Source organism: Acomys russatus, chromosome 4 (assembly GCF_903995435.1).
Source record: "Acomys russatus chromosome 4, mAcoRus1.1, whole genome shotgun sequence".
Taxonomy (NCBI): Eukaryota; Metazoa; Chordata; class Mammalia; order Rodentia; family Muridae; genus Acomys; species Acomys russatus.
Genome location: NC_067140.1, coordinates 3,500,985 through 3,520,529, shown reverse-complemented (window position 1 = coordinate 3,520,529; position 19,545 = coordinate 3,500,985). Strand labels below are relative to the sequence as shown.

Here is a 19,545-nt window from a genome sequence, read left to right as displayed (position 1 = left end):
GTGGCCATGCCATTTTCCAGGATCTGGGCGGCCTTCTGTGAGCCATGGGAATCTGGGCAGGAGGGAGTGGACAGATTATCAAGAAGTAGTTCTGTTGGGAGAAGAGTTCAAACAGGAGGGAGACTGAGATCAGTGACTGTCACTGGTACTGTCCTATAATCAGCTGGCCCTCTGAAGGCCAGGAGCATGCTGAGACCCAAGGCTATGCCAGTATGGCTTCTTGTGTTTGCGTGTATGTCTATGCACCCACAGGGACTTAGCTAGTGAATCTGTATGTGTGTGGCCCTGTGAATGAGTGCTTGGCTGTCATGTCTGTGTGCTTCGGTGTGTACCCATGACCACATATGTTTCTCTTTGAAGCTGTACGTGGGTCTAGTCCATCTCCAGATCTGTCAGCTATTCTATGGGTTTCATATATCTCTGTGTATCTATGTGAATGTTTGTCTCTTTCCTTGGGTATTGCTATAACTTGGATCTACCATCTTTCTCCCAAGCCCAGGTGTTAAAGGCCTAGCACCCAGAGTGGTGCTGTCTGGAGAGTTGCTGTGGGTGCTGTTGTCTCAAGATCCTAGTCCACAAAGTCCTGGGGAATGGGGACAGCATTTACCAGCTCAGCAGAGACAGATCTTTTCTTCAAAGGCTTAGGCCTTAATGACAAATTGTACTCCATGCAGCAGATAGTCTAGAGAAAAAAAAATGGCTGAAGTTTATCATCTGGAAGTGAAGGAATCGAAGGAGAACCTGTGTGCTTCCCAGGACTCTGAAACACCAGCCATGCTCACCACGCCCAGACATGTGGGGAAGCACTTGGTCTTCCCCTCCCGTCAGCCCAGCTGCTCTCAGGTCAGGCTAAGGAGGGGGGCAGACATTACCCCCAACTCATTTGGGTCATTCATGGGAACAAAGACAACCCAACTGGGAGGGGTTAATGAGACTTGGTTGTTCCATGGTGTATAGGGGGATAAAACTCGTGGGAAACTCGTGCTTCCTCAGAGGGGGAGAGGACTTGGAAACAGTGCTTACCAGCAACATCATGTGCCAGAGTGACATCCAAGAGGCTGAGAATTCCATTGACAATAGGACACACCTGACGCAGGGCAGAAAGTGGAGTTAGTTACAGGACCTCCTGCAAGGAGGCCCTTAGAGACGCGGCATGCTTATGATGGACTATATTCAGGAATATTTTCTCCAGCCCAGAAAATGCCAACCAATGTGTTTGAGGGAGTAGAAAGAAGCAACACAGACAGCTGGACCACGGGACAGGTAGAGTGATGGATGGATAGTGCTTGTTGCAGAGTAGCTCAGCCCAAGATGCCCCAAGACCCATGGAGCAGGAGACTGTCACTTTGATGTCTTACCACACCCTGCACCAGGCCAGGAATGACTTTCGTTAAGATGTCGGTGAGGCTGTCTATAAGGTTTTGAAGGGGACTAAATCTGAAAGAGAAAAGGCGAGGGTGTGACTCAGAGGCCTGCTGTTGGGCTACAGAAGTTCAGAAGCCAACTGTGCACGCTCAGTCTTGGCACCTCATAACTGAGACCAGCCTTCCCCACCCATGTCCATGGCAGATAAACAGCAAGGATCTCAGATGAAGAGATTTCCACCCAACCCATCTCTGCATGCACAGATGAGTGTAGAATAAGCACACACTTCAGGAACAAGGCTGTGGAACCCATGAGTGCATGAAAAGTACTTAGCATGTACTTGTTGTGGAAACTTGATGAAGTGATACACACAAAGCCAAATGTATGTGCTCAGTACATGTGAGCCATGGTGTGGACAGGTCCTGTATGCTACATATGACTGGGCCTTCCCATGTGACAGGAAACTGGAACAAGCAATCCAAATAGGCTCTACATCTAATACCTCTTAGTAGGATTCTATTAATATTCTCACATGGTTTTGTGTCATAGATAAGTAAGGTGAGATCAAACGGGAGGAACACTGGTGAGGTTCATGTCAGAGGCTCTCTGGAGCTCCTTATCAGGTTATAAAAGCTGCTCTTAAACCATATTTTATATTGCTTATCCAACATAAAATTGGTCATCTTGGTTTAATAAGGGATAACTGAACATTTTATTTATCTATTTAGTTATCTATTCATACATCTGTCTCCCTACCCACCAAACATCTTACCATTCATCCACCCATCCACCCACCCATCCACCCATCCACCCATCCACCCATCCATCCACCCATCCATCCATCCATCCCATCCATCCACCCATCCACCCATCCATCCACCCATCCATCCCATCCATCCATCCATCCACCCATCCCCCCATCCATCCACCCATCCACCCATCCATCCACCCATCCATCCATCCATCCATCCATCCATCCATCCATCCACCCACCCACCCATCCATCCATCCACCCATCCATCCACCCACCCATCCATCCACCAACCCCATCCATCCACCCACCCATCAGCCATCCCACCCATCCATCCACCCTCCACCCACCCATCCATCCCCACCCATCCATCCATCCACCCACCCATCCATCCACCCATCCACCCATCCATCCACCCACCCATCCATCCATCCACCCACCCATCCATCCACCCATCCACCCATCCATCCACCCATCCATCCATCCATCCATCCATCCACCCACTCCATCCATCCACCCACCCATCCATCCACCCATCCATCCACCCACCCATCCATCCACCCATCCATCCATCCACCCATCCATCCACCCACCCATCCATCCACCCATCCATCCATCCATCCATCCATCCATCCATCCATCCATCCACCCACCCATCCATCCACCCACCCATCCATCCACCCATCCATCCACCCACCCATCCATCCATCCATCCATCCATCCATCCATCCACCCACTCCATCCATCCACCCACCCATCCATCCACCCACCCATCCATCCACCCATCCATCCACCCACCCATCCATCCACCCATCCATCCATCCATCCATCCATCCATCCATCCACCCACCCATCCATCCACCCACCCATCCATCCATCCATCCATCCATCACCACCCACCCATCCATCCATCCACCCATCCATCCACCCACCCATCCATCCACCCACCCATCCACCTATTCATCCACCCACCCCATCCATCCACCCACCCATCCATCCACCCACCCATCCATCCACCCACCCATCCACCTATTCATCCACCCACTGTCCATCTACAGTTCCTCCCCCACTGTCTTTCTCCCTGTCTTCTTATTCATTCATCCTCCCTGTGTCCTATCACTTTACCCTGCCCTTTGGGGATACCTATTAAGCAGGGAGATGCGCAAGCTGCCGGGAGAGTGAATACAGTCACCGATGACCAGACGGCTCCTCCCATACATGTCTCTCACAGCATAGACTTCTGCAGTGAGATCCAGCTTCACAGCCAGCCCCAACAGATTGCCATACCCCAGTCTGGAGGAGAAAGCAGAGGCAGCTCTATTGGCATCTGACCTCTTATATTACAAGGTGGAGGGTTTCTTCTCTGCAGGAGCGGTGACCTCGTCTTACTCCATTTTGCCACAGTGGTATTGATCTCTGTTCTCATTAGAGGAAACCAAAGCTCAGAGAGTTGAAGTGTGTTTTTGACATGACCTGATTTTGTTCAGCACAACATCAAATAAGTAAGGTTCAAGGGTCGGGCCTTTGGGAGTCATCCTCTCCCCCCCTGCCGCCCCACCCCCCCCCCGCCTTGGGACCTACTCACGTGTTCACTCTGAGCTCAAAGCCCAGAGGGATGGTGACATAGAGGCGGTGGAAATCATAGCTCTGCACAAGACCAATTTCCAGCAGCTGGGGATTAGTGACTTTTACGCTGGTGGGGGAGAAGCATCAGCATTTTAATCCTCAAACTGGGGGAACCACCTTTAACTAAATTTACTCATCAAAGAGGGAGAGCTGGCCACCTGAGATGAGGAAGACGGGAGGACAGTCTTGGAGTCAGAGCCACCTGGGTTCTGAGTCACATCTCTAATATTTCCAGCTTCCTTCTGGATCAGATATCAACGTACCCAGTCCTCTGTTTACCTCAGGTCCTAAGAGATATTTGAGGAAAGGAACTGGGACTGCTACTTTGGAGCTCTTCAAAGAGTGAGGCTGACTTTTAAGTTGGTAGGAAGATGAGTAATTGAATGTGGGAGGGTGGATGGAAGAGCGAGTGATTAGATGAAAGGAAGAAACAGTGGATACATGGGTGGATGGACTGTCACTGCACAGACAGGAGATGCACTGGCAAGCAGAATAGCTCCTGCAAAGGAGTAGGATGGAAATTACTCATCTCATCATGACCTTTAAGAGGCAGGATGTTGGAAAGAGTGCAAAAGGGTGGGAGGAAGCCCCTGAGCCATCCACGGTGCCAGGCATTTCTCTTTCCCTGGTTTTCACCAGCTCACAGATGGAGAAATCAAGCCAGGGAGAGACCAGGTGCTGACCTGTGTACACCTAGCACAGACAGTTCTTATGGAAATCACACTGAAGTCTGTCTGATGGTCTCTAAGTCAGGAAGCAGAGGCCTGAGAGGCTGGGAGTCCCCGGCAATGGCTTTGGTCCAGTCTTACTAAGGGCTCAGGCTTGGCTATCAGGTCATGGCAACAGGCTCCCCAGTGTGGCTTTGTGTCTAGGAAGCTCTCAAGCGGCTCATGGGAAGCACCACATCAGGTCTCAGGCTCAGGTGATGCAGATGAGGAGGATGGCCTAGTGAGCACTCACGTTCCCCAGGTGGGGCTGAAACACAGTGACTGTGGTGGGTAGAAAAGGCCCAGGTTGGGGCTCTCTGAGTTCTGTTCCTGACTCTGCCTCCCCATCGCCATGTGAGCAGTGCACATCTCTGTGCCTCAGTTTTCCCATCTGGGAACTGGGGATCACGGAGCAGACAGGGAAGGCTTGTCACGGGCATAATAGCTGCTGCTGAGGCCCAGGATGTGCCTCAGGACTGGTGGCAACTGCAGGTGCAAAAGGGCCACTGTTCCTGCCCGAGTGAAGGGAGGCCTGGGGACGAGTCCTGGCTCCATCCCTGCTCAGCCCTTCCCTCTCCCTAGGCAGGGCTGTACTTGGGGCTGGCAGGTCTGCAGTCACTGGCAGGGACCAAGCTCCTACTTTAGGTAACCTACTCAAGGATGTTGTTTAAGATAGGAATTGATGATATCACGTTTCCAAGCACCCCGACCAGGCCGCCAGCACTGCTTCCTGAAGGTCTGATGTAGTTCAGGAGCGGTATGTGTTCCAGAAAGCCCAGAATCCCCCCAGACAGCAGGCCTTGGTGGAAAGCTGCAAAACAGAAAATCTCAGGGGTTATGTCTGCTAACTTTCGAGCAGCATTTCTCAACTTGTGGCTTGCAACACCTTTGGGGATTGAATGACCCTTTCACAGAGGTCACCTAAGACCATCAGAAAACGCAATACTTACGTGACAGTTAGGAAGTAACAATGATAATTTTAGGTCGGGGGTCACTACAACATGGGGAAGTGGATTAAAGGGTCGCAGCATTAGGAAGTTGAGAACCACTGCTCTCAAGCCTTAGACCCTCTACTTCACTGACAATCCCTTCTTTTTATTGAGACGTTGTATAGACTATACCGCATGCATGGAAACACACACATCACAGGCACACCTGCACACGCACGCGCACACACACACACACACACACACACACACACACACACACACACGCACACACGCATGCACGCATCCCTGGAAGAGACTCTAAAGACTCACCATCTCTGAAGTTTCTAGCAAGGTGGCCTGGAGGATATGAGGCCACAACTGGAGTCACTCCATAGGGCAGGCTCTGGCCCACATGCAAGGACCGGCAGTGACCCATCGGCAGGTCCTGACTCAGGGGCAAGGGCAGGCCTGCCAGCTGGGCTGTGCTCTGGGCCAGCAGCCCACAGAGGACAACAAGGCTCCCGACTAGTAACATCTCTCTTGGTGTCTGCAGACAGAATGAAAAGCCACCACAGTGTGCGTATCAGAGGATTCTCTGCACTGCCTGCCCTGCTCCCAGGGCTGGCGCTGTCACTGTTTCCTCCCAGAACCCCAGAGGCTGATAACCAGCAATAATAGTTAACGTTGGCAGAGTGGTCTGTCCCAGGCTGATGCATCCAGTCACCAACTGCATTGTCACCACGTCCTCAGCACAGGCAACCCCTACTGCACAGTTGGGGGGCAGAGGCGTGGTGACTCTAGGCAATTTCCCCCAATGTCACAAGTTATAGCTGTGAGAGGATCTGAGGCCATGCCTGCCTGGCCCGGAGGCTTCTGTTTAATTAAGTGACCATCAGATTTCCTCTGGGTCTGGGGGATGTGATTGTGGTGGCCTGCCCCTTTGCCCTCATGCCTGCTCTTCAGTGTGGATGAAGAAGCTCCAACATGGCAGAGGCTGAAGATCTGGACTGCCCGGCCATCACCTCTGCTAAGGGATGATACTTTGGTCTGTGTTCAGGCCATGATGGTTTGTGGATACCATCAAGAGCCAGGTAATGCCAAAGGTCACATGACCACAGATAGCATCTCAAGGTGTGATGGTAACTTTGTTATCATTTCTTCCCTAGCGCTTTTGCTTAAGGCTCTCTACCAACATTGCCCTCTTTAGGAAATAGCTAATCTTTGCCCTTGGTAAGGGTGGTAGGTTTTGTTTTGGGTTGTTGTTAGGTCTCCAGTGAGTGACAGGACCATCTTGCAGGAGTAGGGGGCCTGGCCTCCTGCTGCCTAGAGAAGCGATGGAGCAGAGAAAGCGTCAGGTCTTACCTGAGTCTCAAGGTCTCAGTAGCTGTCCTGGGCTCTCCTACGTGCTTCTGTTGAGGAGGTGACAATGCCTTTTATAGATCAGGAATCAGGAACCATGATATTAGATGATGAGCTTTTAGATAATTCTGATTTCTGCAACCTGCTAGTGTCAGGGTTCTGCCGAGTGAATAGCTACCAATCATGCCAACAGGTGAGTCAGCTGTTTGGTCCACAAGTTGAGCAAGGAAACGTGAGAAGGCAGGTTATTAAAGACTTCATGGTCCCACTCATGAGGCTTGGCTTGGTGATCCATGTTCATGGGTGGCGGGAAGATCAGGTTTGGAATGTGAGAGGAGCATTCTGGGCAGCTCTGTCAAGAACTTCATTCTGAGCTCTCAGTCCCTACCTTTCCCTGCTCTCATGCCTTTCCTCTTATTTGGTGATACTTTGCTCATACACTGTGTGCGGCCTTCCCAGCTCTAAACTAACCCTCAATTCTGTGCACACGTGTGTGCATATGTGCATGCATTTGTGGCGGTCCTCAAAGGAGTTTTGGTAGGGAGACTGCTTGTTTACAGAGGAGAACACTGAGGTCCAGTTAGGACAAGTGACCCAGGGAGGACAGGGCAGAGGTTGAAGTCAACTCATTGGATGCTAACAGCATGCACACAATGGCAGCGTCGAGCATGTTCCAGGTCCTCAGAGCCCTGTGGGTGTAGACAAGCTTTTACAGAGAGAAGTGGGCCCCGAGTGTGAGGTGGCATGACAGAGAGACATTTGCTCTCTGTCTTCCTTCTAGTCAGTGTGCTGAGAGATGGAGACGGCCCTCTCCCGTTTGCTTGCCCTTTGACTTCCCATATCGTGACTCCCACTTCTAAGAAAGATTTATGGAGGCTGGAGAGATGGGTCAGTGGTTAAGAGAACTGGCTGCTCTTCCAGAGACCTGGGTTCAATTTCCAGTACCCACATGACACCTTACATCTGTCTGTAACTCCAGAACTTCTGACATGCTCTCACTGTGCAAGCATAACACCAATGCACATAAAATAAAAACAAATAATAAAAAACTTAAAAAGTTCTAAAAGATATTTATTTGGGGAGATCACTTATTATCTAGGGTGGTGGCTTGCTGGTTATGAGTGTTTATGGTTCTTTTAGAGGACCCAGGTTTGGATCTTGCACCGACCCTGTAACTCTAGTTCCAGCAGTTCTGATGCCCTATGCTTTCCTCTGTCATATGCATACATGTGATGCACATATCACAGGAACATGCATTTTTATATGTTATTTCATTTATGCTTGTATTTACACATGTCTGTGCATATGTGTTTGTGTGAGTGTATGCACACCCATGTGTTTGAATGCCCACGGAGACCAGAAGAGAGCATCAGAGTGCTTGGAGCTGATGTTACGGAGGTTTGGAAGGTGCCTGCTGTGGGTGCTGTGATCTGAACTCCAGCAGGACAGAGCAGCAAGCACTTGTAACTACTGAGCCTCTCTCTCAAGTGCGAGGCTCATCAGGTGATCACCAGAAACGAATAGATACTAGAAAAAAGCTGGGCTTATTGGCTCGTCTGCGGGCTCTACTTTTCTGTCGTCTGTTCTGCTGTTCTTACTGTTGCGGTCCATCACTTCCATCATAATCAGCGTCGTTAGCCTTCTAAAGTGTCTGAAGACCATTGGCTTCCAGTTCTCTTGTGCTAGATTAGGAAGGCATCGATCTCATGGACTGAGCAGGTCCTAGGCCCTCAGCTTCTTTAGTGTCCAAAGGGCCATTGTTAGATCTACTCAGCCCATGCCATGAAATATCTGCCCTTGTGAGTGTGCAGCTGGGCAGCAAATGGCCCCTTCGGTCCTTGCATCTAGATTAAAAGTGAGCGGACTTTCTGCATTCTCATTCCTTAATATCTTCTCTACTTTTCACAGCAAAACAAACTTTCTTCTTAATTATTGAGGATGGCGGGTCAAGGATCTCTGGACTGGGGCAGGAGAGAAGGCTCAGTAACCACGAGCACCTGCTGCTCCGTCGAGGGACCCCAGGTTCAGTTCCCAGCACTCATCATGTTGGGTTGTTTTCTGGCCTCTGTGGGAGTCTTTACCTATGTGTACGAATGTATACTTCTCATGTACACAATTAAACATTAAAAACATGGCTTGTCTCTCTTGAGTGTGTGGCTCATGTTTTCTTTTTGTTCTAGGTTTCCTCCCTTGGATTTTCTAGCTGGTTCTTGCTTCTGTAACTGCAGCCCAGGGCTGCAAGCCTGTGACACTGCAGGGGGTCCTAAGAGTCACCCTCTCAAGATTTTCTCTTGTTCTTCTACTGCCAATCGAACTATCAGTTCTCAAGAATCTCTCCAGCAGAGTGTCCATGACAACGCTTTCTGTTTAACATTCCTATAGTAATGTCACTCACCTCATTGGAGCCTCAGCCTAGGATTGACCTGGATCTGCCTCTAGATTTTCCCATCTAGTTCTTTCTGCTTAGAAGATGTACGTTGAGGCATTAATGCACAATAGTGGATACATCAAACAACCCAGGGACCAGATATCTGATATCTCATCATAGTAACAAAAGCTCATTTGTTCAGAAGACACGCAGTAAGGGGTGCCAACAGATGTTCAAAAGCCTTACCTTGGTTGAACATTCTAGCTAACCTAGAGTCCCCAAGCCTGATGTGTTTTGCTTGCCATCCAGAAAGACATTGACTGGTGTGGCACAGTGTGAGCAGCTTCCTTTGTGACCTTTTTGCCGGGCCACTGTGAAGCAAGTCATCACCTCAAGATTAAGCTCCTCATCTAGGTATTGTCTTCGGCCCCTTTGTAATTAGACTAGTGAGGTCAATACCTTCCCAATAGTCCGCCACGTTGTACAGGGATGGGGCTGCTTGAAGGCTCACGTACTCAAACACTTGGCACTTAGGGGGTTAAGAGGGATCCTTGTCGGAGGGAATACTTCACTGGAAGCTTCATCTCACTGGCAGTTCATTCTCTTGGTTCCTGCATGCTGATGGAAATGTGATCAGCCAGTTTCCTGCTCCGGCTGTCTGCTGCCATGCCTCCCCTGCCGCCATGGATTCTCCCTCTGCAACCATAAACCAAATCAGACTCTTTGCCTGTGAGTTGATGTCGGTTCGTGGCATTTTATCACAGCAACAGCAAAAGGCCATGTTGTTTCCGTCAGTAATGCTATCATAGTTATCATAGTAATGGGTGACGCACGGGTGTTTCAGCTCATGGAGCAAGTTCACTCTGGAAACAAGCACAGGTCTCAGCATCCATCATGGAGTCATAGTCAAGTCCTTTCCAAACCAGTATCTTGCCATCGATCTTTCTCTGCATCTTCTGGTAGTGGCCACAGGAGCCCATGCCAGTGCTGTCGGGAATCTCACAGTCTTCTCATCGGGGTGGCATGGCAAGCCATCATGGCTGAACCGTCACCATCCTACGCTCTTTCAAACCAAGTTGCCCAAGCCCTTGCTTAATTCACCTCTGAAGAACCACTGAGCCCAGAGTCCAAGGGCAGGAATGCCTCAGTTTTTATTTCCAGCAAAGAGGATGAAACCCAGGGCCTTGGGCCTGTTCAGCACACGCTCTGCTACTGAGTTACACTCTCACCTATGTTTTTTTTTATTGACAAATCTACTGCCCTACTTCAGGGACCAACAATTAATGTAAGGAAATTGATGGGTACCCTAGTAGCCAGTTGGACACTAATCACATTCAAAACAAATTTATTGCAGAAAGTGGGCTGGGCCTTACATAGCTTAGTTGTAGAATGCTTGCCTAGCAGGATTGAAAGCCTGCGTTCAACCTGTAGTGTTGCACAAAACAAGAGTGGTGAGTTGGTACATTTCTGTAATCCCAGGATTTGAGAGATGGAGGCAGGAGGACCGGAAGTTCAAGGTTATCCTTGCTTATGTAGGGAGTTTTGATGTCATCACGTGCCAGAGATCCCTTTTTGTTATTGTTTGTTTGCTTTTTTAAAATTTTTTATTTTATTTTTATTTTTGAGATTATGTTTTTTTTATTAATTTATTCTTGTTACATCTCAATGGTTATCCCATCCCTTGTATCCTCCCATTCTTCCCTCCCTCCCATTTTCCCCTTACTCCCCTCCCCTATGACTGTGACTGAGGGGGACTTCCTCCCCCTTTATATGCTCATAGGGTATCAAGTCTCTTCTTGGTAGTGTTTGTTTGCTTTTTAAAGCACCAGGCTTGCCAGAAGCCCACGGTTTCATTCCTTGAGTGGTGGAGCCTGACTGCTGGCGTCTGATAGGCCCCCTGCTCACAAGGTCTGTGACTTTGGGCTTTGGGGGTCTCATATCTGAGGAGACGAGATGAAGTCCTTGCTGTACAGTGAGGTTACAGACTGGTCCCTGTTGCACGAGGGAAGAGTTGGTCCTCAGGCTTGGAGTGGCACTAGCGTTTCTGTCAGCGCCCTCTGTGGTCGCAGAGCACACTGCACATTGATGCCCAAAGGCCTTCGGATCCCAGCTTCCCGAGACCTGGAGCCGAGTCTGGCTGGGACCCTTCATTACCTGCACTTATGTCATTGTTCCTCTAAATAGTCTCTCTACTTTCAGAAGCAGGAAAGAGTTACACACAAAAATACATTTACACCATCCTCTGTGTCTGTGAATGTATGTTCATGTATGTGCATGTACACATATGTTTATGTGAGTGTGCATGAGTGTGGAGGCCAAAAGACACCCTTGGCCATTGCCCTTCAGAAGCCATTCACATAATTTTTTGAGAGAAAGTATATCATTGATGTAAAACATGCCAAGAAGGTTTAGGCCTGATGGCCAGCGAGATCCAGAGAACCATCTCTGCCTTTTCAGTGCTGGGAGTACAAGTATATGTAATCATGCCAAGCTTTGTGAGTATGTATGTGTGTGTGTGTGTGTGTGTGTGTGTGTGTGTGTGTGTGTGTGTGTGTACGTACATGCATATTGTGGCTTTTGCATATTGTTGCACCATTTTCTGGTCTCCTTAGGAGACAATGGAAACTGGTGGTATCAGGGAATTGGGGGATAATTTGCTGACCGAGGGTGCTTTCCTGTCTGTAGTGCTGTGGGTGAGGCCTCTGGATGGTTTTGAGTGCTGACGACTACGGTTCCTGTTGTTGAGTGCATCACATCCCTGACACAGTGGCTGCACGTGGAGCAGAACGGCGCCAGCACCCGAGGGCATATGCCTGCTCCTAAGAGGAGGATGTGTAAACCACTTGCTTGCCAGCCAGGCTCCAGCGTGTTAGTCAGCAAAGGAGGGCTGTGAGGGATTTCCCTTGGTCATCCAGGAGTTGCTGTGTCAGGAATGTCAGACAGCAGCCTGGCCAGTATGGAAAGACTGCTTTAGCTCACAAGGCTTCCAGGGCATCGAGGCTGGCTGTGGGCATCAACAAGCTAAATGTTTTTGGCCCTGGACTGGCAGATGCTGTAACTATCACTGAGCCAGTGGCACCCCTACTAGAGATTGATATGCTGTTATTGGCTTGGTTATGACATTTTCTCCATCTTTTTGTGAGATAGGAGGTGTGCCCACCTGTCACTGCCTGCAATTTGCTTCTGAAGCCCCACACCTCTGCAGCATGCCACCTATGGGTGAGGCTTGGCATTCAATAAGCCCAGGAACAGGAAAGTTCTAGTCACCTGGTATATTGATGATGCCCTGAGAGTAGGGTACCCTGAAAAAGCAGAATCAATTCCACACAATATCAACATTTTCCCTTCTCTTCTTGTTTCCTTAAAAATCGACTTTTCCCCCTAAACAATAAAACATGGCAACTCCAGTTAGCGTCTTCGTTGCTTTCCACAGCATTTAGCACTTGGACCCTAGTACCTTTCCTCCTACTCCTTTTCTTTGTCATTTCCGTCATTGAGAACAGAAAAGAGGCCCCTATGACAGTGTGATTTAGCTTTCCATGTGTCTCCTTTGGGCCTCCGAAGCATCTCCACACGGAGCAGCCACCATGAAGGCCTGCTCCTTCTGCTATGCTTAGTTTCCTTTTTCATAGCCCTGGTTCTCCTCATCTCCCAGCCTGAGCTGGGAGATGTGGACCAGAGACACCTATGTCCTCACACGCCTTTCTTGCAAGCCCAGCTCCTGCAGTGTATCTGCTATCAGATGCTTTACTTCTTGTGTGGCAACCTGTGTGTGGACATCCGTTTCTGAGTGTTTAGGTGCACCACCTAAGAACAGCAGGGCAGCCGCACTAATCCGCATTCAGTTGACCCCCAGCCTCAGCTGGGCAAGGCCACTCAGGCCTAGGGTGTAAAGCTCTAGGCCCTAGAGTCTAAGGTATGGCCACAGGCTCTTTCTAGCCTCTAAAGTCTTAAGTAACGGTGAAGAACTCAAGACATTAGTGCAGACAAGGAGCTATTTTATTTAGTGATGATCACGGGGTTAATAATGCCTGATGGGAAAGGAAGAGATCAGGGTCTGTTGGGAGAAGGCAGGCGTATCCTTTCCCAGGGCATGGCCCTCTTCTGTGAGCTGTGGGAACCTGGACAAGAAGCAGAAGGCTGAGCAACAAGAAGTGACTCTGTTGGGAGAAGAATTTGAACAGGAGAGGAGCCTGGAGGTCAATGACTCTCACTGGTTTTGCCCCATCATCAAATTGGGCCTCTGAGGGAAGGAGGCATGCTGATCCCCAAGGATACAAGCTCAGCCATAGGAAGCCTGGCTCTTTGTGCACATGTTTGGACATGTGTCTCCACATCTGTGTGGACTTGACTGTATGCGTTTGCACATATGTGTAAGTACAGTGGTGTGAGGCTGCATGCATGTGTATCACATATGTATCTGGCTGGTGTGTGTGTGTGTGTGTGTGTGTGTGTGTATCCATGATGATGCATATTTCTTTTTGCATTTGTGTTGATATGGCACCTCCATTTCTCTACCTCTGTCAGCTTTTCTGTGAGCCTTTGCATGTGTTTCTGTGTGTGTCCTTGCGGATGCTTGTCTCTTTTTAGATATTGCTATAACTTGCATTTCAGGTGTTCCCCTAAGGGTCCGGATGTTAACGGTGTAGTACCTATGGTGGCAATGCTGAGAGACAGTGGAACCTGTGGGAGTCGGGTCTTTAGGTGACTGGGGTGTGTCTTTGGAGTGAACTGTGCAATTCCACCTCTTTCTGTCTCTCATTGTGTTTCTTGGCTATTGAATGAATGGCTTCCCCTACTATAATACCTACCTTATTATGACCACAAAGCAATGAAACTTTAATTGGTCTTGGACTGACTGGGTCTGCAAAACTGTGAGCCAAAAGAAAACCCTTTTTTCTTTATAATTTGATTATCTTAGGTCTTTCATTGCAGCAATGGAAAGCTGACTAATACTGATGACATTGTCCCTAGATCCATGCTTCCTTCTAGAAGGATAATGGCCAATCCTCAAATACTGAGGGATGTGGAGCAGAGCTCACCAGCTCATCCAAGGCAGGTCTTCCTTCCTGGGAAGCCTAGATTTTGACGACAAATTCTAGTCCATGGATCAGTAATTCTAGACAACAAAAACAAACACAAAAGACAGATTAGAGTCATGATCTGGTGGTGAAGGAACTCAGGTGTGGTCGGTAGGCATGTTTGCCACACCCCGGCATGCGGGGAAAGGTTGAGCCTCCTCCAGGCAGCTCTGCTGTTCTCAGGTCAAACTAAGAGGAAGGGGATGGCTTTATCTCAGACTTACCTGCATCATTCATGGGAACAAAGATAAACCCAAAGATGGAGGGATGAGGTTGGTGAAGCCCAGCAGTCACATGATGTGCAGAGACCTAACCCCTTTGGGGAAACTGATGTCTCCTTAGAGGAGGAGAGGACTTGGAAACAACACTTACCAGCAATGTCATGCACCAGGGTGACATCCAAATTGCTGAGAATCTCATTGACCAGAGGACATACCTGACCCAGGCAAGAAAGAGGAGTTAGGTACAGGGCCTCCTGCAAGTAGACCTTTGAAGAGGCAGCATGCCCAAGGTGGAATGTCAGGGATGCTTTCTATAGCCCAGAGAAGCCAATCAGTGTTTTTGGAGGGGTAGAAAGAAGCAACATGGCTAGCTGGATCACATGACAGATGGACTAATGGATAGACTTCATTTCTCATGCAGGGTAGCTCAGTTCTGTTCACTCAAGGTCTCTTTCAGCTAAAGAAGCTTTAATACTCAAGGGACAGGGGATTGGAATTTCTGATCTCTTACCTTGCCTTGGACCAGGTCAGGAAGGACTTTAGTCAATATCCCTGTAAGGTTGTCTAAAACATTTTGAACGGGAGTGACTCTGGGAAGAGAAAAGGCGTAGATGTGACTCAGGGGCTAGGGTTGGACTGGAGGAGTTCAGCAGCCATTGTGCATACTCAGTCTTGATACCGTGTAACTGAGACCAGCCTTCCCCACCCGTGTCCATGGCAGATGAACAACAAGGATCATAGTTGAAGAGATTTTCACCCAACATATTTGTACACGCACAGACCAGTGTAGAATAAGAAAACACTTTCAGGGACATAGTAGATGCACAACAAGACTATGGAATCCATGAATGCAGAATAGTGCTTAGCACGTAGTTGCCTGTGGGACAGTAAGAGGAAGGGTCGAGGAGAGCATCAACCCAGGGTACCTCAGATGAGGATGGCAGGTGTTGGTTCCCTTCTCCAACCCAACCTGGCACCAGAAAGTCAGCTGTCTCACCATCCACATAGTAAGAACTCACTACCCTGACAGTTATTAGACTTCACTCCTTGTTTGACCTTGTAAGATTTTCTTCCCAAGACCTCCCAGCCGTTGAGTATGCAGATGAAGTATCTTCTAAGACCCCTGCCCTGGCCAACAGTGGTGCACAGCCACGTAAACCTTGCCCAGAGACCTTGATCATCTTCCAGGGCCACAGATAGCTCTCCTCCCAATAAACTGAACCAGTTCTCCAAAGCTATTCCCTGCTCTAGGTGTGGGGTGTGTGTGTGTGTGTGTGTGTGTGTGTGTGTGTGTGTTCTTTACCCAAGCACTCACTGCTGACCAAGGACCCGCATTGCACCCACCTGCCTTGGCTGTGCTTCTCTCCCCCCAGCCAGTCGGCAATGCGCTAGCTACCCCAGCGAGAGAAGCAGAAATGGAGTGGAAGTTGTCATGGGGACTCAATGAAGTGATACACACAAAACCGAATGTATGTGCACGGTAAATGTAAGCCGTGGTGTGGACAGGTCCTGTACACCACGTATGGCTGGGCCTTCCCATGTGACAGGAAACTGGAACAAGCAATCCAAATAGGCTCTACATCTATTCACCTCTTAGTAGGATTCTGTCACTATCTTCTATGTAGTTTTGTATTACAAATGAAAAAAGACGAGACAAAATTGGAGACACACAAGTGAAGTTTATAAACCCTGTAGTAGATGGGGCTTAGACTCAAACTATTTATTACCTAGCTCATTAAAAAATTGGCCATACTCCTATAAATATGACTGCATAATAAACAGAATGTTAACACCATGTAGCTTTCTTTATAAACAATTCACAGTAATACAATTTGTCTCTTTGTAATAATTAGATAGGATACTTTTATATGGAATGTCTGTGAAGGTCCATGAAGTTGGCCAAACAGACAAAAAGTATTAATGTCATTTAAAAAAATCACAATGTGAGGGCTGGAGAGATGGCTCAGAGGTTAAGTTCACTGTCTGCTCTTCCGAAGATCCTGAGTTCAATTCCCAACAACCACATGATGGTTCACAACCACCTATAATGAGATCTGGTGCCCTCTTCTGGCCTGCAGGCCTACATGTAGGCTGAACACTGGATATTTAATAAATAAATAAATAAATCTTTACAAAAAATTTGCAATGTGTACACTGTTGCTTCTTCATAGAATTAAAAATGGACTATTCTGCCTAACAAGGGATAAGTATTCATTTACTTCTCTGCCTGTCCAGGTCTGTGTATTTTTTCCTTTACTCACCAAACACACATACAACAATTTAGCCACCCACCCTCCTCTACCCACCCTCCTCCACCCACCCTCCTCCACCCACCCTTCTCCACCCACCCTCCTCCACCCACCCTTCTCCACCCACCCTCCTCCACCCACCCTTCTCCACCCACCCTCCTCCACCCACCCTCCTCCACACACACTTCCTTTCTGTCCTCTTACTTATCCGTCCACCCATTGTCCCGTCATTCCACACTGCTCTTTCTGGGTGGGAGAAGATAATCTTTTGGCCTCACCCATTGAGCAAGGTGATTTGCAGGCTGCCAGGGGAGTGGGTGCAGTCACCAAGAACCAGATGAATCTTCCCTTGATTGTTTTTCACAGCTAAGACTTCTGCGGTGATGTTCAGCTTCACGGCCAGTCCCAAGAGACTTCCAACAACAGGCCTGCCAGAAAAGGAAGAGACAGCCCATGAGCCTCTGTCCCTTCCTTGCATTTCAAGGTGGAGGGTTTCTCATTGTAAGGTGTGCCAGCCTCACCTTACCCTATCTTTTTCATACTTGCTCTCACCTTCCAAGTAGGAGAACGCCAGGTTCAGAGAGGACAAGAGGGTTTCCTACATGGCTAAGTTTGCTTGACATAACAGCAAATGTGCTAGGGTTGGGGACCAGGCATTTGCGGCTTCCTGTAGCCACCGAGCTCTCCATCTGTAAGCCATCTCCTTACCCACCCCCTGGGGACTTACTCACGTGTTCACTTTGAGTCTCAAGCCCAGAGGGATGGTGACGTAGAGACGATGGCCATCAGGGCTCTGCACCAGGCCAAGTTCCAACAGCTGGGGATCAGTGATTTTTATGCTGTCCAGTGGGCAACATTAGAGGGATAAAAATCAGTGTCTCAAGTCTTAAACCTGGAGACCATATTTTTGAAACACAAATTAACCCATCTTGGAGAGAGAGCTGGCCACCTGAGATGAGGAAGACAATCTTTCAGTCGCAGCTCTCTTCCTTAAATTCTGCCTGAATTGAATCCTAATATACAAGGACCTCTATCCATCTTAGGTCTAGAAGGTATTTGAGGAGACTGTGCATGACAGTGCAGAACCTTTTAAAGCAAGCGGATAGACAGTTCTTTAGTGTGTGTGTGTGTGTGTGTGTGTGTGTGTGTGTGTGTATAGAGATAGATATATAGAAGGTTAACTGGATATACAGAAGGTTGGATGGAGGAGGAAATAATTAAATGAAAGGAAAGGTGTGTGTATGTATGTATAATATATGTCTGTCTGTCTGTCTGTCTGTATATATGTATTATGTATGTATAGAATGTCAGTGCACACATAGAAGATGCATGGGCAACTAGAATAAATCCAGCACAGGACTTATGGCAGAAATCACTTGCTCTGTCGTTACCAGCAGTAGCATCCCAGCCGTCAGTGCTTATCACAGCAATTAAAGAGCAGAAGCTGGAAAGAATGCAGATGGGTGGGTGGAGCCTTCTCTGAGCCATTCATTGTGTCCTATTTACCTTCCCTGGTCTTCCTCACAGTCTTCTTCTCCAGCTCACAAATGGAGAAATCAAGCCAGGGAGAGACCAGGTGCTGACCTGTGTACACCTAGCACAGACAGTTCTTATGGAAATCACACTGAAGTCTGTCTGACGGTCTCTAAGTCAGGAAGCAGAGGCCTGAGAGGCTGGGAGTCCCGGCAATGGCTTTGGTCCAGTCTTACTAAGGGCTCAGGCTTGGCTATCAGGTCATGGCAACAGGCTCCTCAGTGTGGCTTTGTGTCTAGGAAGCTCTCAAGCGGCTCATGGGAAGCACCACATCAGGTCTCAGGCTCAGGTGATGCAGATGAGGAGGATGGCCTAGTGAGCACTCACGTTCCCCAGGTGGGCTGAACACAGTGACTGTGGTGGGTAGAAAAGGCCCCAGGTTGGGGCTCCTCTGAGTTCTGTTCCTGACTCTGCCTCCCCATCGCCATGTGAGCAGTGCACATCTCTGTGCCTCAGTTTTCCCATCTGGGAACTGGGGATCACGGAGCAGACAGGGAAGGCTTGTCACGGGCATAATAGCTGCTGCTGAGGCCCAGGATGTGCCTCAGGACTGGTGGCAACTGCAGGTGCAAAAGGGCCACTGTTCCTGCCCGAGTGAAGGGAGGCCTGGGGACGAGTCCTGGCTCCATCCCTGCTCTGCCCATCTCTCTCCCTCGGCAGAGCTGGAAGACCTTCAGTTGTCAGTGGGAACCAAGTCCCTCTTTGGGGCTGGCTACTCACTCAAGGATGCTGTTCAGGAGAGGGAGGGATGACGTCAGTTTTCCAAGCAGGCCCCCAACCAGGCCATTAGAATTGCCTCCTACAGACTTTACAGCATCCAGGAGTGGAATGTTTTCCAGTATGCCCAGCAGTCCCCCTGACAGCAGGCCACGGCTGAGCTCTGCAAAGGAGAAAAGGGAGTCATATCTGCCAACTCCAGGTCCTCACATCCTCTTCTTCTCTCATGTTTCCCTTCTTGGTATTGGGACGTTCGATAAACTAGGGCACAGGTGTGTAAACACACACACACACACACACACACACACACACACACGCATATACCCTAAAAGAGACTGTGATAGACTCACCGTTTGTGAAGCTTCCAGCAAGATGATTTGTGGGATTTGAAGGCAGTTCTGGAGTCACAGCCAAAGGCAGGCCCTGGTTCTGTGACAAGGGCAGGCCTGCCAGCTGGGCTGTGCTCTGGGCCAGCAGCCCACAGAGGACAACAAGGCTCCCGACTAGTAACATCTCTCTTGGTGTCTGCAGACAGAATGAAAAGCCACCACAGTGTGCGTATCAGAGGATTCTCTGCACTGCCTGCCCTGCTCCCAGGGCTGGCGCTGTCACTGTTTCCTCCCAGAACCCCAGAGGCTG

General features: G+C 49.0%; 2 protein-coding genes across 2 annotated transcripts; both read right to left on the bottom strand.

Moving 5' to 3' along the window:
- Nucleotides 1-641: 641 nt before the first annotated feature.
- LOC127188505 (BPI fold-containing family A member 5-like) lies at nucleotides 642-5,913 on the bottom strand. The gene is made up of 7 exons (XM_051144940.1): nucleotides 5,709-5,913; nucleotides 5,104-5,260; nucleotides 3,702-3,809; nucleotides 3,260-3,409; nucleotides 1,359-1,437; nucleotides 1,024-1,087; nucleotides 642-682 (listed from the first exon to the last, which is right to left on the bottom strand). Exons 1-7 carry the CDS (start codon nucleotides 5,911-5,913, stop codon nucleotides 642-644), a joined length of 804 nt encoding a protein of 267 aa, XP_051000897.1.
- Nucleotides 5,914-14,082: 8,169 nt separating this feature from the next.
- On the bottom strand, nucleotides 14,083-19,427 carry Bpifa1 (BPI fold containing family A member 1). Its single transcript, XM_051143550.1, has 7 exons — nucleotides 19,257-19,427; nucleotides 18,910-19,069; nucleotides 17,388-17,495; nucleotides 16,935-17,084; nucleotides 14,919-14,997; nucleotides 14,559-14,622; nucleotides 14,083-14,224 (listed from the first exon to the last, which is right to left on the bottom strand). Exons 1-7 carry the CDS (start codon nucleotides 19,417-19,419, stop codon nucleotides 14,184-14,186), a joined length of 765 nt encoding a protein of 254 aa, XP_050999507.1. The 5' UTR covers nucleotides 19,420-19,427; the 3' UTR covers nucleotides 14,083-14,183.
- Between the last annotated feature and the right edge of the window lie 118 nt (nucleotides 19,428-19,545).

Excerpts from the sequence above, each read along its gene's own strand:
- LOC127188505 (XM_051144940.1), bottom strand. The coding sequence starts at position 5,913 with ATGTTACTAGTCGGGAGCCTTGTTGTCCTCTGTGGGCTGCTGGCCCAG. Across the intron at positions 3,410-3,701 it reads TTTGAGCTCAGAGTGAACAC|ACTGGGGTATGGCAATCTGT; the intron begins GTGAGTAGGTCC and ends TTTCTCCTCCAG. Across the intron at positions 1,438-3,259 it reads CGCATCTCCCTGCTTAATAG|ATTTAGTCCCCTTCAAAACC; the intron begins GTATCCCCAAAG and ends TTTCTCTTTCAG.
- Bpifa1 (XM_051143550.1), bottom strand. The coding sequence starts at position 19,419 with ATGTTACTAGTCGGGAGCCTTGTTGTCCTCTGTGGGCTGCTGGCCCAG. Across the intron at positions 17,085-17,387 it reads TTGAGACTCAAAGTGAACAC|GCCTGTTGTTGGAAGTCTCT; the intron begins GTGAGTAAGTCC and ends CTTTTCTGGCAG. Across the intron at positions 14,998-16,934 it reads CAAATCACCTTGCTCAATGG|AGTCACTCCCGTTCAAAATG; the intron begins GTGAGGCCAAAA and ends TTCTCTTCCCAG.